Raw genomic sequence first — 20686 nt, forward strand, 5'->3', positions numbered from 1 at the left:
GCCGGGAGCCGCCGGGAGCCGAGCGGGGGATGCGGCCGGGCGGCGGGGGCTGCGGCACGGGCGGCGCCGGGGCATGGAGCGGCGCTGAGGCGGCTCCGGCCGGCGGAGGGGGCGGGCAGAGCGGCGCGCGGCGGGGGCCCATGGTGGCCGGCGGCCGCTGAGCTCCGCCGCTCGCTCGGCCGCGGAGACAGCCCGGGCGGAGCCGCCCTGGGGTCCCGAGGGCGGAGGCCGGCGGGGGCCCCGGGCGGGGAACAATGAAGCTCCTGAAGCCGACCTGGGTCAACCACAATGGTGAGGGGCGGCCGGCCGCGCCGCCGGGCAGCAGGTGCCGCGGGCCCGGCGGGCAGGTGCGGCGGGGCGGGGGGCGGCAGGCGCCGGCCCGGGGCGCGGCACACGCGGGCCGCGAGTCTGAACGCGGGGGGGCCGGCTCCGGCGGCGGCCGCCGCCCGCCGTGCGCGGGGTGGGGTGGCCGCGGCGTGCTCGGGGACCCGGCCGCGGGCAGGTGGCGGCGGGCGGCGGCAGCAACAAGTTCTCCCCCCGGTGTGTCTCGGGGGGCTGCGCGGAGGCCGGGGGCTGGCAGTGGGGCGGAAACGAAACCGGCGTTGCCGGGCGGTGTGGCTGCCAGGGCGCCGAGCGGGGCTGGCGAGCGGGCCGGGCCGGCGGCCGGCCCCCAGAAGATGGCTGAAGGGAGCGGGGGCTGCTGGGGGCACGGTCGGCCCCGGCTGCGGGGGCTGCGCTGCTCGCCCTGCCGGCGGGCACGCTGGGCAGCGCACCCCGGGGCTCGGAGGGGGCCAGCTTGAGCCACGGGGCGGCGGGTGGCCGGTGCCGCCGCGGGGGCCCCACTTTGCTGGGTCAGGTTGAGCGCTGAAGCCCCCAGATGCCGTGAGCCGCAGCAGCGGTGGGCCGTGCCTGCCCCTGCTCTGGCGGTGCTGTAGAGGTTTGTGAGCTCAGGCGCTTCCCGAATGGAGCGTGGGTACCGGCAGAAAGCTGTGGGTCTTCCTAGCGTGGCCAGTGCAGGATAGCATCAGTGTTACATACTTAACACCGTTTATGAGGAATTTCCGGAGCAGTATTCCTGACAAAGCGGTGAGAAGAGCCCTAACATGAAGAGCTCGCTTCTCTTTATGCAAGTTTTGTCCTCAAATTCATGGGTACAGCTTTATTTCAACTGCAAATTGTATGCCCTGCTATAAATGTCAATAGTGCGACTCCTCTCGCTGACTGGTATCTAGGATAAAACCCAGTCAAAGACCATCTTATTCAAGCGGGAAAAGTGTGCTTCGAGTTCAAAAACACAGATGCAACTTCACAGCTGCCTTTCTGTGTGCATTGTTGTCTTTGTAATCGTGCTGCAGATTTTAAGAACTTTAACTTAAGCTTCAAGTTGCCATTTGCACGCATCTTTACTTGAAGTGCTCTCCAGGGACCGTACAGTCAGCAGATGGACCTAGGCTTTTAACAAAAGGTTGTAGTGAACTGAAAAAATGTGAAAGTACTGTATTTGAGATGTTTTTTATGTTTCTGCTTGGTTAATCTAAACAAATGTAGCATTTACGTCTTAGTTTCTGGCAGGCTGTGGGCAGCCTGTCCTGTGCCTCTCTGGATCTTCAGTGGGAGCGCACTTACAAGCAGCTGAATGAAAACTTTCAGCCTAAATCTTTGCCAGTCACAGAGAGTAGATCTGTCACCTCTTTCCTCACTTCTTTAACGGGTGCATCTCTTGGTATGAGTGTGTATTTGAAGTCTGTGGCAATTTAAAATAGTTCTAACCATTGCAGGAAAGAGTCTTCAGCCAAGCAGTTTGCAGCGAGGCTCCATTTATGAAGCTCTGCAATACTTTGCCTAGTGGCTAATGCATTACACAGGGCCTTGATTGTCCCAAATCTTATTCCCGTTTCTGCCACTGTCCTGCTGGGATGAGTTTGAACAAGTTGCTTTGCCATAGTTTCTCCACCTGCAAAACAGACGTTCATCACTGGCTTCATTTGTAAAATACTTTAAGGCCTGCTAGCGTATACAGGACTACATAGTATTTATGTGTCCTTATCCTGGGGGCAAGGAGTGCAGGATGAAAACTGGTGAGTTTAGTCAGCCTCTTTTAACGTACCTGCGTTCAGGATCCCGCAGGCATCGCTGTGTGGAGGTAGTCTCTATCACTTTTAACGGGCCTGCCTGTTTGCTCTGAAACCCCTCCAGAAACAGGGTAAAGATCGTTTATACTGTGTGTGCTGGAGACTCATCGTGATAATTCTCACTCTCTTTGTTTTCTCCACGTGCACAAGAGGCTGCTTCACTGTTGTTGCTTTGTGAGCGAGAGTCCCGATAGCAAGACTGGCTCTTCCACACACCATGGTGATCAAGGTGCTGTTATTCCAGCCTTTCCCTCTCCCCACTCAGTTTTGGGCTGAACAGACTAGAATGAGTTTAATGATGCTTACAGGCATACATTCTCCGTGAGATAATAGACATTAGAAGTTGGTGTCATAGTCGGGAAATTCAGTACACCTGGGAATTGTGTGCTGCTCAGCCGAGATGCTGTGCATTTATGGTAAAAGCACTTCAACACATTTGGCTCTACAGGTTTTTGTCTTGCAGTTCTCAATGTCACTTTTTTTGAGTGCTTAGTGGAAATATTTCTTCTTCAGATGCATCTTCCATAAGCTTTTCACACCTTTAATGTGAGTTTATTAGATTTTGCATGAAATTCTCATTGTTGTGCTCTTCCATGTTTCTTTGACTTAGATTGCACTTTTCAATATTATTCCTTGCTCTAATGGTGGGGGCGGGAACAGATGACTGTAAGATACAGATGGTGTGGTTCACTTCTCCTTCCCAGTTTCCCATTCAGTACCTCTGTGAAAGATGCACCCCGCAGCTGACAGTTGTATATATAGATTTGGTGCACAAGGGTTTGGGAGCCCTGGCGCTTACAGAGGGCTAACGCGGGCAAAGGCCCTGCAGGGAGTCCTTTCCTGTGCTGAGAAACCCGTGCAAACCCCAAGGTGCTGTTCACGTATAACAACTTGTAGAAATTGGAGCCTGGTTTTGTTTAAATATGGGCACAGAGTTTATTATCTCTCCAAGCTGTAATGGTGGAATGTAAATATTTGAATTGATTTGTGAGTCATGTTGGATGTTATGTATCGGATGGGCTGGAAGCAAAATGAATAGAAAGTCATTCATCTTGTGGTAGAAATTCACATAATATTTTCTTTCTATTTCATTGATTAGTGCCTAAAGTTAAATAACAAACAAAAATGCTGCAATATTTAAAATTGCTTTTTTATTTCAGCTGGTATATTTTTTCTAAAGGTGAGACCTCTTCCTTGGGCTTGAATTATCTTACTTGGAACTTTTTGTTCCAAGCCTGTTTCATTATTGGTTTTTCTTTTAAGTACATAGTGGGTATTTGGGTTCTTTAAACAAATATTCCAACAGGACATCTGGTCTATCATAAGGTGTTCTGTTTTTAAGGAACCTGGTTTTCTTCCTCATGCAGTGTGATGCTGGGAGGTTCAATAATTTAAACTGGTTTGGTTTTTTTTAAGAAATTATTACAAGAGGGCAAAATGTCTTAAAACATGCTATGTTATATTTGAATGTTACTGCTTAGTATCACCTAAATTTTGTTTTGTTGTATGGTTACTGTTAGGAAGTTCAACACATTTCCAGCTAGGAGCATGGGAAAGCATTCAGTCACTTTGAAACAGGGACCTTGTGCCTTTTGGCTTTTTTTGACAGGATCTAATAATGTAATCAGATAAAGACATGGACCTGGGGAAGGAAGCGGTTGTATCAAATAATGGCTCCTTCTCTGTTATTTTGAGAAAGTGAAGGAAGTGTGGAAAAAACCCAGTGTGTGTGATCAGTATATAAATTACAGGTAGTATGGAACAAGTCTCACAGCTTTAACCTGTGACAGTTGTCCACCACTGTAAATGGTATTCCCTTGGTGATGGTACCCTGGAGGAAAAATTACCCTGGTAATGACTTTGTCTTGCTAAATTTCTGTCCTGTGATTGCTTCATCTGTTCTCTGTTGTTGTTTGGGGTTTGGGTTTTTTTAATAATTTGACATCTCTAGGCTGATAAAACTGGAAACAAATACAAGTCTTGGTTTACTTGGGCAAACTATCTAATGGTTATTGAACTTGTTCTGTGTTTTAAGGGTTAGACACAGAAGTATAGAGAGCAAACCTATTAAAACCATAAAGGAATTCCTTCTAGTTCATGGAGGTGTTAATATACGTTCATAAGCAGGTAGCTTTACTAGTGGTTCCTTTTTTCAAATCTAAGTAATCAACTTTAATCATGGAATGATTTGCTTTGGATGGGGCCTTGAAGACCATCTAGTTCCAACCATGGCAGGGACACCTTCCACTAGCCCAGGCTGCTCAGAGCCCCGTCCAGCCTGGCCTTGAGCACCAGGGATGGGGCACCCACAGCTGCTCTGGGCAGCCTGTGCCAGTGCCTCGCCACCCTGCATGGTAAAGAATTTCTTCCTAATATCCAATGTACATATATCCTCTTTCAGTTTAAAACCATTCCCTTGTCCTACCCCTGTCATGACAAGCCCTGTGTTTCTCAATAGCCAAGAAAAGTGCGCACAGGTCTGGGGCAGGGCACTGGGAAGATTTCCCTTTCCAAGTTGGTGCATTAGCTCTCAAGTGCCTCTTACTGCTGACGTTGAAACTTTGGACGTGCCACTATGAACTCCACGTGTGTTTCACCTATGTCTGTACTCCTGAATATGAGTATGTAACAAAACTGCCTTGAAACTTCATGGAGTGTTTGTGCCAGATGGGAACTGAATTGCTTGTGACATTGATGTGCTGCTTTCTGATAAATAGTAAAGCTATAACTCTAAGGGTGGCTGAAGGGTCCAGATCAGCTCCTCTCTAGTCTGGATTATACCACTGTGAGTCTCCACGCTTTCTGGTGCTGAAACATGCGGTAGCTCTACTACTGCCTGCAAAATGGATGCGAATGATCTTTTTAGCTGAAGTGGTAGAAGCTCAGGTTCCTATATCCAGTAGTTGCTGTTCCCTGCAGGCGTCCAAACAGGGAAGCTGCTGTGCTTTGCTTCACCAACAGGTCATTCATCCAGAGCCAGGAATGAAATCCTGATGCTGTGTGGCCCTGAGCTAATTCTGAAGTAGTTGCTTCCCTCTTTGGTTTGCTCTTGTCAGCTGAAGTTTATCCTTTCCTCCACTAATAATATTACTTCAGAAGAGCACAGTGAAAGTGCTGCGGACTGAAAACTATGGGCTCTAAACAACCGAACAGTCTGTGTTTAATTTTATTACCCCCTGGTCTTGGAGTAATATCCAGAGCCATTTGAGATAAAATCCAGATTGACCTTTAAATAGTATTTCATCCAGGTTGACTTGCAAGTATTCAGCTGTGCCAGTATATGACATGGCATTTTGCAGTTGCTGTTTGGATTTTCTTAATGCAGAATGTCTGTTAAGAAGCGGGTGTGACAGGTTGAGCCTGGGTGTAGTTGGGCAGATTTCCTGCCTACGGAAAATAGAAGGCTCTGTACAAAATCCTAGAAGTTTGGAATTCAATTTAGTAAACTAATGTTTCTTTAAAGGCAACTACTGGATGCATCTGGATGTTGCTGGTGAGATTGAGACGTATGAAACTAGTCCAGTTTATTAGGAATTATCTATCAGATGGAAACAATATTTACTTGGCTTTTATAGGAGATTAATTTGTCAGGCCTCATGTTAACGAGTCACTGTGCTTTAAACTTACTGGCAAACTTTGTGGAAAAGCCCAAGTTTATTGGGCAGATCATTGTGTAAGATTAGTTACCTGTGGAATAAGATCCCTTCCTGGATCACCGTTGTGCCACGTAGGAGACTTTGAGTTGTTGAGGGCTTCATTTATTACTGCTGCCTTTCCTGAGTACAAAGTCTATACCCTTTTTAAGCTTCACACGTAAAATAATGCTGTGTGGCCTGACAAGTTCCACAGAGGTCTGAGTTTTTAGGATTATAGTAGTTTATGAAAATATCTGCTCAGTGCTCATTAGGTAGAAACCCAGATTTATGCTAGGAAAAGATCTAAAAAGAAAACAGTATCCAACTATATAAATACATGGATCATTTGTGTTTGAACACTCTTCGATGCCAGTTCCCCTGAATGTCATAAAATACAGGAGAACTGAAAGAAGCTCATAGTGGAGTGACCAGAATGATCAAAAGTGTGAGACAGCTTCTGTACAAGGAATGACTAAGGAGAGTGGGACTCTCTGGGCTGGGAGTGGGAGGACTGAGCTGGAGATGATCATCAACACGTGTAGAGTTGTGAGCGGCAGAAGAAGGGGTGATGTGGAATGATTTTTGTTCATTGTTCTCCCGTACAGGAATTAAGGGGTGTTGAAGTAACAGCAGGTGCAGGATATGTGGAGGAGGTGGTTCTTCACAGAGTCCATGGCTGAGTAGTAGATCCCTTGGTGTTTGGGGCTGTCAGTGTTAACTGAAGATCTGAGAAATGGCTGATTGAATTCATAGTAGAAAAATCTGTTGAGGGCCTCTGGTTCAAGAAGTCAAGAGCTGGAAATTTTCTGGAGCTGGAAGATTGTGCCAGGAAGAAGCATTGTGTGCTTACCATAGTACATATCCTTAGGGAGGTATCTGCTGCTGGTTTCTGAACACAGAGTACCAGGCTAGGTGGACATTTTCCCTGGTGTGACTAATGTTAAGCTTTTTTGGTGAATTTGTAGCTAAGTTACCTCTGGCTCCGTAAGTAAAACAATTTGCTAAATTTCACCAACTCCATTTGTGGATCTGTGCAGAAACTTTGCTCAGAAGGAGGAAGAGAGCTGATGTTACTGCTCCTTTAGAGTTGCGCTCTTAAGATAAGGCAGAAATTGGAGAGGCTGTGATAGCTTTAAAGGCCTAGTAAAGGGAAAATTGTGTCCGTAATTTTTGCAAGGCAGCAGGTGCAATGACCTCACAATTTTTTGGAATGTATAGCATATCTGTTTTGCCCCGAGTAATGAGGAGCCAGTATGCCTGTCAGACAAACTGACCAGTGTGTGCTTTGGTCGCAGCTACTTTTTAATGCAGACTTTTGGGAAGGAAGAGTGCTGGAATTGGAGCACGGAATTGGATGGCTGTGTCTATTAAACCAATTTCAAATACAGTATTATTAAGCTACAAACCACCTAAACCCTGAAGCCTTGTTCATAGGTGTCGTGCTGGCTCTGGAAACCGTAATTCCTCCTGATTGTTGATGCCCCTGTGTTAGAGGTTACTGTTCTGACCTGGTGGGGGACTGTTTCCTGTTGGTGCGAATGACAGATAGGCAAAACGAGCCAGGTTAGTACAATTCAAAGTAACTGCCTTCCTGGAAGGAGCGCTCTGCTCCTCATGTCTCATGGCGAATTTGAAGTCTTCTTGCCCAAGACTGTTGGTGCAGGTTGGAAAGGTAGCCTCTTCCACCGATGAGGTATACAGAATGACCTGTCTCCTGAAGTCTCAGTGGGTGAAAGGATTTCAAATGATGCACTGGTTTAATTCGCACATCCTGGGAAGGGCAAAATAAATGTTTGTTTCTTGCCTGTGCTTCTCTAAATATTCAGCATAGCTCTGTATGTTGCATTCAGAGTAACAGAACAGAAGATGGAATCAGGCACAACAAACTGAAGAAAAGCCACAGCTAAGTCTCAGCTTATGTGTTTTATGTGGTCTAAAGTGCTTGGAAGGAATGTAAGTTGAGTGCCATCTTACTGTACTTAAGGTCTCTGCTTGGCTGCCTGTAAAAATTTTAAGGGAAATCACATGTCAGCGTTGCAGTATAAATCCAAGTAAAATAAACCTTAAAACAGGTTAAATCAAAGGAAATCAAAGTTAACATGAAGCAAAATACCTCATATACCTCAAAAAGTAAGAAGTACTGGATATTTGGATGAGGGTTTTCTTAGCAATTTAGTGTTGAGGAATTCAGATGCTACAGTTGCAACATAAAACCTATCACTGGATAAATTCTCCAGGTTTTGTCATTTATCTTTTAACATACCATGAAGATACAGTGCAAGAATTGACATAGATGGAAAATCTATCAAGTAATCTTGGTACGTGGGTACTAGTTCTTTTGGTTGTTTGGTAAACTACCTTATTTTATACTGGCATGTGTGTGATCTTGCTTGCAGAAGCATTCCAGTTTGACAGGGTTGGGCCTGCTGCCAAAAATTATTTGAATGTGGAAGTCACGTGCGTGTTCCTCCAAGTAATCCTTGGTAGCTCTTTGGGCATCACTGAAAGGGGGCAGTAAGGTTACTGCTCACCTCTTCCTTCCCTTCCTGCAAAGGTTAAAAGAATTGTGAACATATAGGAGAGCGTATGTGATCCAGTAGCTGGAGCAGAATAGGCTGAGACTGAGGGTTGTCTGGTTTCTGAAGCTGTTCCCCAACTCTGTTACATGTTACAGAGTTTACATTTTCATAAAATTATTAGTTTTCTTCTGAAAGTTGTAGCATAGGGAGAACTGAAGGATTTAAGAGTAATACTAGAGTTGGTTAGTCTTCTTCTGTCTATATGGAAGCCATAAAAGTAAAAGCTTGTCTTTGGGTAGAAGAGTTTCCTAACAACCGAATTTAAATCTGAGACAGGTAATTGTGTGATCAAAAGATGCAGTCTGAGATTGGGGAGTATTTAAAAAAAAAACAACAAACCACAAACAAAAAACAAAAAACAAAAAACAACCAACAAAACCAGAAACCAAACAAAACCAAAACTTGCTTCAGGTCATCAGGTAATGAACAGTAGAAACCTGGAAGGAATACCTTACTCAGATGCAGTTTTTCCTTGTTGGCGCTTGCCTTGTGGTATTGTTTTGCATTGAGGCATTTGGCATATCCTGCTGATTTAAGTGTGCCTGGTTATCGCTGGTTTGGTATGGTGTGGTAACTTCCATATACACTTCTAATAGGCTGTCACTTCTGTCATCAAGTTGCTTTTGACCCTGGTAGTCTGCTGTAATTCTTACAACTACAGCTTTTTAGAAGAAGAAAGTTATTTGCCGATCGGAAGAGTTACGGTTCTTTTGCATTACTGCTTTCTCTCGATTGTAAAACAACTCAGTATGTCACTGCTTGTTCTTCAATTCCAGGGAAGCCAATATTTTCAGTGGACATTCACCCAGATGGGACCAAGTTTGCAACCGGAGGACAAGGTATGTCTGTGTACTGAGAGAAGGCAGAACTTGGGGCTACAGTAATTATCTGGTGCCTTCACAACACTTGAATCGGTTTGATCCTTTTAAAAACACATCACTCATATCTCTTATGAAACAGATAATTGTGTAAGTCATTAAAATGTATTGAAAAGTGCTGGTTTTACTGCAGAAGGCAGGGTTATGTTTTCTGATGTTCTCATCCTCTTAGACATCATTGAGATAGTAGCTGCAATAATTGAGTTGTGGCCCTACTGGCCAAATTCCTTTATTTGAAGAGGAACTGGATGTGAAGTTGGGCTTTTTGATCTGCTAAATAGTAGAGCTATTGGGACAAAAAAAATCCAATTATAGAAGTGGAATAGCTCAAATATGTGCAAAAAATATTATTTGGATCACAATAGTGAATAATTTTGTTGGTAAAAATAATTGCAATTTAGGATTTGCATATATCTTTTCTCTTTTAAAATACAATTTTGTTGTAAGTAGTTGATCCCTATAGTTCGTATCAGTTATGTACAGTATGTTTTTTTAACAAAGCTGTATAACTTTTATTTTTAATAGCTTCAAGAAAAATAAAACACTTCTGACTCGGTGTGATTATATCAGAATGGCATCTGTATTCACATTTCCAAAGTTCCCACTGCAGTAGTGCCTAAATTTTAGCATCTGTTCTGGAACTGAGATTAGATTGACAAGCTTTTTTGCATGTATTTAAAAGGGGGGGGGGGCTTTTTGTTCTCTTCCAGGTCAGGATTCTGGGAAAGTTGTGATTTGGAATATGGCTCCTGTCCTCAAAGAGGAAGATGAAAAGAATGAAAATATTCCCAAGATGCTTTGTCAGATGGACAATCACTTAGGTAACAAAGATTTTATTTTTTTTACTTTTACTGGCTGTTGATAATTTTCCAAAGCTTAAACATAACATGTTTGTAATTACAAAAATCATGCCCAGTCCAGTGGTGAAGAATTAATAAAAAAAGAGTGATCTTATACTTTGGCTATATACTTTTTTAGATATTCAGCAGAAAATGTTGTTAAAATGTGGGCAAGTGTAGAGAGAAATATAGATACCTTTGGAAATCTCCCTATGAGCTTTTTCCAGCTGTGGCCATAAAGTAATTGATGGTGTGTACTCTGAGAAACTGGGGAGCTCTAAAGGAAAGGGCAAGAGGAGTAAGTATAAAGGAAACATCGTATGAAGTATATTGGTTGTAGTTCTAAATGATTCTGGATTTATTGCACACTACATTTGAAAGAAGTATGGCTAACTGAACAAGCTGCCCCTTCTTTTCTTCAAGATGCATCTTCTTATCTTCAAGATATAGCTTTCCTCCTTTGCACTCTTAATCCCACCTCATTTACCACAAGCACTTGCCCTTCATTAGATGAGTATTAATCTTTCTTCTTTTGTGCTATTTTTGGTGAAGCTTTTTCAAATAAGGAGTAGGGGTTTTTAAAGAAAGGAGTTCCTCAACTGTTACTGGAAGATAAGTACCAATTCATTTATCTAAGGCAGACAAGGTAACTGCTCTTAGTGGAAAAAGTACACTTAAATCCTAAATGCCTCCTGTCAAGTCTTACTTATTATCAATTCTGTCCCCAGTCCAAACCCACTCATTCTCATATTTCATCTTACAAACTTTCTTTCTACGTTTCAGCTTGTGTGAACTGTGTGCGATGGTCAAACAATGGAGTTTACTTGGCTTCAGGGGGAGATGACAAGTTGATTATGGTGTGGAAACGAGCTGCGTAAGCATGTTTCTTCCTTCTTGATTTTATATTTTATTTCAAGTAGGTTACTCTGTCACATCTCTCAGTGTGTCTTCCCTGTGCTGGCCTTTTGTAAGCTCACTGCTTTGCCGGGCGCACAAGGAGATGAAACCTGTGACACCACATCACTGGTATTGTTGGTCTCCTCTCGTTTGGGCTGGAGTGCGTATCTCCCTGGGCAGCCTCTCTCCTTGGCAGAGCTAAGGAATTTTCTTCTGTCCTTGAAGAAAGCTTCCTGAAGAGATTGGAAGAGTTATCTTAAATGTTACCTTTTTTTTCTGTCGGTAGAAACTGTACATTTTATTGAATGTCCATGAATGTATGGAATTACTTTCTCTAAAAATATATGTATATATTTTAGCCTCAGTTTGCATTGCAGGAATAACTGGTTATAAAACAGAAGTGTACTGTGCACCTGATTTTCCTTAGAAAGAAAATCTGAAGAACTTGAGGTGGTTCTGTTGATCACTGTTTCTGTTCAAATTAGGTACATTGGACCTAGCACTGTGTTTGGTTCTAGTAGCAAACTTACAAATGTTGAACAGTGGAGGTGTGTATCGATTCTCAGAAGCCATTCAGGGGGTAAGTTAACAGGTGTTGAGTGAACATAATTTGCATGTATTTGGAAAAAAATTGGTTTTCAGTGTCACGTTTTCTTGCTGAAAACGTATACATATATATAGTGGCAAATCAGTAATTACGTTTAAGAGCAACAATGAAAATCTGGGAGAAAATGTCATTCTTAATCAAATGCTGATTTTTCATACAAGTGACTTCTGACAGTAATAGTAGGAAACTTGCAGCAACTATGTAGTAGAAAAATTAGCAACTAAGAAACTTATGTTTTGCAATTTGCTAGCTTAAACATGAATCTGAATAAAGGAAGCTAAACTGTATTTTTATTTAAATAAATGTTTACACTTGCATTGAATAATCTCCTGGTTGGCAAAAGAAAGTTTTTGTTAGCCAAAGAATATGAATGTTTATTTAGAAAAAATAACTAAAGAGCAATGCAAAAGATGAATAAACTAGATAATTTCAAATGCATTTTGCACCTGCTGACCTGAGCTGTAATTAAAATCAAGATGGAAATCCCTTTAATCACTTCATGTGTGCTGGAATAAAGCAAGTGCATTATAATAACTGCTGTTGCTTTTTCATTTGAAACAAGACAGAATACTTTATAGAGGCATTAGTACTTTTTATAATCACTAAACATGCCATTTTCTGCCGTGGATTTTCTTTTTTGTTCCCCATCAAACACTGTAAGTTGGGAGAGCCTCACTCCCAGTGAGTGTTGCTATATTCTTTCTTACCTTCCACTCCAGTGAGATGATAGTAATTTCTTGGTGATGGAAAAATTGTTGCCTCACAAGTTCTTTTTAAAAAGAAGATTTTTGGATTCTCTGGTTACTGTCAAGGTCTTAAATGGAAACTTTTTTTTTTAAAACAGATGTCATGGATGTAGCATGGTCTCCGCATGATGCCTGGCTGGCATCCTGTAGTGTGGATAACACTGTTGTCATCTGGAATGCTGTCAAATTTCCAGGTGAGAATTCTTATATTTCAGATATGCAAATATATAAAGCTTTGTGACAAACTTTTCTCTCCATGCGTGTATTTGCTGACTGTGAAAATCTCTGTGTGGGAATGGGTTGTCTTATCTTTTGAGATGGCATGCCTGCGATCTGGTGAGTCAGTCCTCCTTCCAAGTTTGGGTGGCAATGAGCAGTGGATTCCACTCTGCTGTAGACAACAGCTACATTCAGGTTGTGCTGCTGATTTTACATGAAGGTCATTATTGCATGTATTTTCTTTTTCACCTTACCTGTAAAATCCCAAATAGATAAACTTCAGCTTGATATTACATATATGCATATATATATATAATATGCATATATTTTTTTCCTGTTGCCTTTGTACCTACAGGACTTTCCGTTCATTTGCCTTTGGGTGAGCACTATCTTATTTACCCCATTTTGGATGCTGCTGCTTAATGAGCAGTGTAGCTTTACATGATGAAGGGTAGGAAGGAGGGACTAGGGGAGCGTCACAGTAGCAGAAGCCTTCGAGTCTTACATTTGATGGTCGTTTTCCTTCTTCCATTGCTGCAGTGCTGGCAATTCACCCAGTCCTGTGGGCTCAGTTTCTCAGGGGCCATGCTGCCGGGTGCCACCGGCACACTGGACAGTTTTAGCTGGCTGCAAGGGTCTCTGCTGGGTTGAGAGCATGTGCCTTGGTCTGGCTGCTTCTCACCACCTAATGATGCAGGCTAAAACTCCCATGGTGTGGTGCCTAGTCATTGCCATTTATTTTAGGGTTGCTTCCAATCCGGATATCGGAGTTTTTAGACTTTCAAGCTAGCTGTGTAGCCTGTGCAGTACTCTCAGCCTCTTCTCAGTCTGATAAGCAAGAGGTTGACTGGAAGTAGGTTACAAGGTCTGCCAGGCTTGTGTGTCTGTTGAGTCACAACTTTGACTTAGCTTTGTGCAGCAAATGTGAACTGAATTTGTTGTGATAATCTTTGGATGTGAAGGAAAGGGTGAATGTTTAACTGAAGTTCCAGTTAAATTGCTGTTTCCATGGCTTGGAGGTGCTATTCTGAAATGCCTGGGCTCTGGTGGTCTTCCTGCTCTGATCTGATTCTTAGAAAGCATTTTGCAGCCCTTATTCCGGCCAGAGTTCTCTTTGCCACTTTTTTTAATCTCATTCTTCACATAAGTACAAGTTCTAATTTGGTCGATAGATTGTTGTTTGTACATTAAAGGAAGTTATATTTAATAAGCTGTTTCAAAAAGATCTTGTCAATCCCCTCAACAGTCTATCCTAAAGGGGATGAGATATCGGTAACTACTCTCCATTTTCAATTTTCACGTGCACAGAAATTCTTGCCACTTTGAAGGGTCATTCGGGCTTGGTGAAAGGGCTGACCTGGGATCCTGTTGGAAAATATATTGCCTCTCAGGCTGACGATAGAAGTTTGAAGGTGTGGCGGACCATGGACTGGCAGTTGGAAACCAGCATCACAAAACCCTTTGATGAGGTACTTCAGAATGTGTGACTATTCAAACTGAATTCCTATAGAACTAATGAAAATTGTAAGAACAACTGATTCTGCACAAACATAAGTTAATTTAACAGTGCCAAATTGATTGAAGCTATCAGATGACAGGTTCAAGGAGGGGGAGGGGGAAGAGCTACTTTCTCACATAACCTGATCGAGACTTTTATTGTCATTGGATGTTGTGAATGTCAAAGGTTTATGTGGGTTATGTAAACAATTAAGTAAATTCCTGGAAGTGGAGAGGTTATTCCAAGGAAGTATTGACACACTAATTGCATTGTTCTTACAGTCTTCCCTATTCGTTGTCTATTGGCCACTATCAGAAGTGAGATAAGTCCTTAGGAGGGATCTTTGGTCTGGCATCATAGGGCTGTTAGGTGATGACTTTGATCAAAGAGATCAAATTTTTGGGGACAGAACTTGGCGCTTAGTGAGCGGAGTGTTTTGCAGTGATCCTACAGTATTGTGATTAGTGCAATTGCTCTTCATAATAGACTGTAAACACCTAAATGCATGTGTGAGCCAGTGTTGCAAGCTGAAGTTGTTGTTATTAGCAGTTGGTATGCTGCAGCCCTGTCACTAATTAGGACTGTGATGAATACTGAGACTACAGCATCCAAAACCAGTTACTTTTTGTTCCCTTTAAAAAAAGTTCTCTGGGTTCCTTTTTCCCCACTTTTGATAGGATTTCCTAAGTTACACTACGTATGAAGTGCTGAGAATTGTATATAATGTCATTTATAGTCACAAAAAACTTACCTTGTAATCATGTTCCCTAAATCTAAAATTTAAATAGTTTTTATTAAAAATCCTTTGTTTGCAAACACTTTTAAAGCTTTAGTATGGTGGTTTTTTTTGTCAGTGTGGAGGGACAACTCATGTGTTGCGTCTTAGCTGGTCACCTGATGGTCACTATCTTGTTTCTGCTCATGCCATGAATAATTCTGGACCTACTGCTCAGATCATTGAGAGAGATGGATGGAAAACCAACATGGATTTTGTAGGGCATCGGAAGGCAGTTACAGTAGTGGTGAGTGATAGTAATCTATCCCTGAAGTAAAACTTCTAATATGTGCTTTCTGATAATTTTATGCGTAAATGGGGCAAGAGGTGAAGGTAGGTATCAAAGTAAAGCAAACGCATGGTAGTGATTAAAAAAATTTCAGCTTTACCTGTTGGAAATGATCACCTTGCTCTTGCGATAAGAGAGCTGGATGTAGATGAACAAGATAAGAAGGGGGAGTACAGGACCATGTTAGAAATGCCAAACACTAACTTTGTTAGCTGTTCAGTGACCTGATTAAAATGGCTTGGGTTTGTTAGCTGTTCAGTGACTTGATTAAAGTGACTTGGGTTTTCAGTGGGTTCTTGATTGTTAGTAAAAATTAATATTCTTTGCCATTCCTGTTAAGGCATTCAGAAAGCCCCTCAAGAAAGTGCATATAGCTTTTGTCAGAGCTCTTGTGGAGGCTGGGTTAGGGACTTTGTTTCTATGAAATGTTTCTTTTTCACTCTTAAGTGGAAAACTTGCTTTTAAAGCAGATCTTCTACTAAAATGTAATAACTGTAGCAAAATTTTGGGCATCTTGTTTGTTCAGAAATTTAATCCAAAAATCTTCAAGAAGAAACAAAAGAATGGGAGCTCCACCAAGTCAAGTTGTCCCTACTGCTGTTGCGCTGTTGGTAGTAAGGATCGGTCTCTTTCTGTCTGGGTAAGTGTTTTTTTTGCTGCCTTTGAACTCATGTGGTCATTTGGATAACTTAAGGGTTTAGCACAAAGGTCACATGTACAGCATTAGGTCTTATATTTAGATTCATGTTTAGGTTTTTTGTCTTTGTTGTTACAGGATTAGCTGGGGGGAAGGAAGCAGATTGCTAGTAGTTCATTTCTCTAAAGCCAAGACCAGGTAGAAGCCAGTGGCACTGTGCCACCCTGGTAAGGGGGAGGAACTGTTAAGGAAAATAATGTGTTACATTAGTTGTTAAACATAGATCAGCCCTATTTTCTTCCTACGTCTTTTACTCATTCTCCATGTGAGTCTTAAGAAAAAGACTTTTCTGCTTCTCTGTATTTAGCGCACCCATCTATTAATCACTCTTAGAGTCTAGCTTTGTTAGCCTTGCTTGTGTGGGTACGAGGAGAATGTGGCAGGCACAGGATAGCTGTTTTTGAGCATACATACATATGGCCCATCTTTCTGCTTTGTTCTGGCTTCAGTCTTTGGCTTCTGTCTCTGCTATGGAAAGGAATCTGAAAGTGAATGAAGCTTTTTAAGTATACTTTCAAGTTTTCAATATCTAGTTTGGGTTTTACTTTAAAATCTACACTAAAATTGTTATTCTGGCTAAAAGAAGAGTAGCTTATTCTCACATTTTATAAATGCAAGACGGGTTGTTTGGCAAGTGTGAAGGACAGGGAATAAATTTAACTGATTTGTAAAGCTTTCTGAGGAGAACCTGTGCCAGAACACACCAATTGCTAACTGCAATCTACTATTTATAGATTCCACTGTGATATTTATCCATCAATAGCTAAATGCATAACACTAGATCTGTTTCTGGCAATGCTACCAGGGCATGCCCGTATCAAAGTGTCACTTGGTATATTTTACTTTCTATTTATACTATGATTTCATGTAGGGTGCCTGTTGAGGTTATACTAGGTGTTACAGAGATGCAAAGTTACAGGCAGTCTTTGTCCTGAGCTGATCAATAGATATGTATACAACATAGACCTATGGAAACATATAAGAAATAACTACTGAAGATGACTGCTGTGCTAAGTCTGTGAACCTTTGAGCATGAAACATCCTAGACCGCATTAGCTTCTTCTGCATAGTTTCAGTTGTACTACGTACTATAGATATTAAGTCCATTGGTTTAACATTAAAGAAGTTAGAATGTCTGATTTAAAACAGGTTACTGGGAATTTTCATATTCAGTTCTTTATTACTAAGCTGATTTCTAAGTGTAGAAAAGTCCTCTTTAGGAGTAATTGTGAGTCAATTCCCTTTGCTCTCGATAGGCTCCACTTATTCAGACAAGTACTCTGAGGACTTGGAAAACTAATCTATTTTCAGTCTTCCTCTTGTGCTGGCAGTTAGCAACATCCTTATCTCAGTAAAGCTTAGAATAGAAGCTGTCTTTAGCATCTGTGGAACTACTTTTTGAGTGGTAGAGAGTGTTCTATGATGTAAAGGCGAAGCTGGTTGAGAAGTTCAGTCTGTGTTTCAGAAAGGAGGGGAGGGTTGAACATCAACTATTCTTCTCCAAAGCTTTTTGGAACCAGTAATGGAATAGGTAACTAGGTACTGCAGATGCACTGCCAGGCATACAGCTGTCTCCTGGCCAGATCTTGTTTGTTAACTATTGTTAGTCTCTGAGAGAGGTTAATGTGGTAATACCTGCAGTAGCTTAGACCTAAATTTGACTGTTGTTTCTTCTATTTTAAGCTCACGTGTCTGAAACGACCTTTAGTTGTCATACATGAGCTGTTTGACAAGTCTATCATGGACATCTCCTGGTAAGTTGCTTTCTGCTGTTTGTTACAAAAGCCAAATTTCACATATGCACACTAACTGGAAATTCCTTAAAATAGTACAGATTGTAGCTGTTGGAACACAAGTAATTAGTTTCTGAAGATTTTGGTTCTGCCGCAGCATCTTTGGTAGTGACATTAGCAACTAGCATGTTGTCACTTGAGATTATGTAACATTAAAGCTGAATAAAAGTAATGTATTTAGAACATGACGCAGTAAAATCCCTATAGAATAAGTTCCCGCTTGTTATGATTCTCTGTGTTGTTTTTTATGGAGAGTGTGTTTTATTACATGATGTGGTGGACTCTGAGTTTTATCTGCATTACAGCTATGAAAAGTTATTGCACCGTACAGCTGTGACAAATTCAGGTGAACCTTCTAGGCCAATCTTTGTGCTTAAGGACACAATATACCAAAAGAGAAAGTCCTTTTATTTTAATGTTTTATACATACACTCACCCATTTATATACACACATGTACTAGTTGCTCATCATTTGAATTGCCTGAAGGATCTTCATGTATAAAAGATCTAAATCAAATAGCTTTTGTCGTAAAAATGCAGTTATACTGTATTGTTGCAGCACCATGTGAAAGGTGTAGATTGCTCTGTGTTGAAGGGTCACAAAGGCTGATGGTGTAGCAAGTCTCAGAAACCAACCACAGGATTTAGCAGAAGGACAAGTGCTGAGCTTTCCCAGGAGACTGCAGGACATCCCTAGGGGTTTGTGTTGACTTTCTCAGCAGCCTGCTGTCTCAAATCTTTCTGCAGTTAGTAGTATTCTCTCCACTCCTGCTTTCTTCATAAGGCCTGGTCATAAAAATGCAGAAGTTAGTAGTTCTTTATTTCCTGCAAGACTTGAATATTAAGGGAGAAATAATCATGAGACCTTTCAGTAAATGGTATCCAAAAAATACGCTGCACCTATGCATCCAGTGATTTATAGAACTAGGGGTTCTGTACAAGAAAAGACTAATTTTGTTTTTTCATGATAGGCACACAGCTGATTACATAGGTTGTCTTAAGGCAGAATTTCAAAAGTTAGGAAGTGCTAGAATTAAGAGCTATAGCAATCTCGGTGGTTTTATGCTCTAAATTTTAAAGCTTACAATTGTATAATTACCTGTTTTCTGTGTGCCATGTGGATTTTGCCATGAAGCTCAGTTTTTGAAACAAAAGCTGTTTTCTTTCCTTAATAGATTAAGGCTAGAAAGCCATTAAGTGGAGTATTTCATGATATGTACTGCTATTGTTGTACAATAGCTTTGAATAGTTTTGTTTTCCTGTAGTGCTTTTTATTTCTTCATCTGCAATTTGCACATTTTTTCATGGTGTAAAGTCATTGGGAGTAATAGCTGGTTAACATTCTACAATTTCTGAGGAAATGGTTTTGTGGGATATTTGAGAGACAAAGGACCATTAGGAAGCTTGTTAATTTATATCCTGTTTACAAATTGAAATGGATGACTGAAATGTCAATAGTATGGAATGTTCCCAGAAACATGCTCCATTCTGAAAACACTAAGTAAATTCAGAGAAATCTCATACTATTATGTTGTTATAGCACTCTTATTTCTATTTTAGAGTTTTAGTCTTGGATCCATCATTGTAGTATCTGAACATGATTGTTTTCATGGAACAATTGCTTGGATCCAGAGGTCAATAGGAGCTCGGCAATTTTGTCTGCTGAGCAAACAGAAAACTCTCAACAAGATTTTGTTGTTTTCTAACTTGGAGTAGTGTTGGTTAACCAAGTGACACGGTGCTCAAGCTAACTTTTCTGGATGTGATGCTATCAGGGCACCAGACTGTTTTCAAACAGCTATAGCCATGATGCATGTAATATATTTTAAAGTCTTGCTGGACTAATTTGTACAGGACTTCACAGAGTTCTGCCTACTTCCCTTTCCTCTTCCTTTCTTTGTACAAAGTCATCTGTAAACTACTGTCGCTGTCTCTTTGAGCTCTATAATTGGAAGTTACTGGGTTAGCAGTCAAAACTCATCACTATTTTTTCATATTTTTCAAACGTGCGAGAATAGGTTATATGTGGAAGGTTATCATTCCATTAAGACTAGAACGTATAGTTTCTCCTCTCTCTTCTACCAAGAAAACCCATTGAGACCTCCAGAAGAGGGTTACAACATATCCCCTCATACAAGAACATGTGCAGTTTGCTTAAAAACCCAAATAATGGTAACAAAATCTAATGTGTTCTTACTTAATACAGAGATGTTTTTTGACTGCTTAGATGCACAGCTTGGTTTTGCTGTCACTTCAGATGATGATGATGGAGAAGAGGCATTTACCTAATATAGAGCTTCTCTTTTTAAGAGTCTCATCTCTTCTCCTTCCTATCTTGTTTATTTGGACTGTAAGCTCTTTATAGGAATGGACTCTGTTACATGTTTACTGTGCGTGATGAAGCTTCATCTTCCATGGGCCCCAAACAGTAGTTTATAGGGCCTTAAAGGAAGCGTATCAATTGCTTATCTGCTGAAGGCCGCTTTCTTCACCAAGTTCCGTTAGCACATCTGTAGATCTTTTGAAGCAAATACATTTATTATTTTCTCTCATTGTTCATTGTGACCACTGTTTTACCCCTACAGAAAGGTTTTTGTGGTGCTGGTCATGCCATGGGTAGGTGTACTGTTCTAGTGCCGCTTTCTTGTGTGCAGTCTCTGAAGCAATGTTGGCATGTGGACTCCTGCTGTCCATCACCCTGTCTCCTTGCTGGCCCACTTCTTTGGTTCCATCAGCAGTCACTGTGATAATAAATCTTCTGCAAAGATTTCTGTTGAGCTATTTATTGCATTTTCCCTTTACATCAATGAAAGAGATCAAAACCAAAGATGGACCTTTATTTCCTTCAGGACCCTTAATGGACTTGGTATCCTGGTGTGTTCCATGGATGGATCAGTGGCATTTTTGGACTTTTCCCAGGATGAACTTGGAGATCCACTTAGTGAGGAAGAAAAGGTACAGTAAGCACTTGGAGAATCTGTGATCATATTTAAGGGGTGCATTGATTCAGTTAAAATGACTATTTATAGAAATATGTAGTGACTGATTTCCATATTACAGAAAAACATGTTCTTGTCTACTTTATAAATCATTTAAAAAAAG

The 20686-nt window shown here is 41.4% G+C and overlaps 1 protein-coding gene across 1 annotated transcript in view; it reads left to right on the forward strand.

Annotated features, from left to right (window-relative positions):
- The first annotated feature begins 113 nt into the window (after nt 1-113).
- Nucleotides 114-20686, forward strand: part of HIRA (histone cell cycle regulator) — a 38148-nt gene continuing 17575 nt past the window's right edge. Inside the window, exons 1-11 of the mRNA XM_080373934.1 lie at nt 114-291; nt 9123-9185; nt 9935-10045; nt 10847-10937; nt 11446-11540; nt 12412-12507; nt 13841-14001; nt 14885-15052; nt 15621-15734; nt 17475-17545; nt 20434-20539. Coding sequence (XP_080230060.1) covers nt 255-291; nt 9123-9185; nt 9935-10045; nt 10847-10937; nt 11446-11540; nt 12412-12507; nt 13841-14001; nt 14885-15052; nt 15621-15734; nt 17475-17545; nt 20434-20539 — 1113 coding nt within the window. The 5' untranslated portion in view covers nt 114-254. The remainder of the gene's footprint in view (nt 292-9122; nt 9186-9934; nt 10046-10846; nt 10938-11445; nt 11541-12411; nt 12508-13840; nt 14002-14884; nt 15053-15620; nt 15735-17474; nt 17546-20433; nt 20540-20686) is intronic.

This window comes from Falco punctatus (genome assembly GCF_963210335.1).
Source record: "Falco punctatus genome assembly, chromosome: 1".
Classification (NCBI taxonomy): Eukaryota; Metazoa; Chordata; class Aves; order Falconiformes; family Falconidae; genus Falco; species Falco punctatus.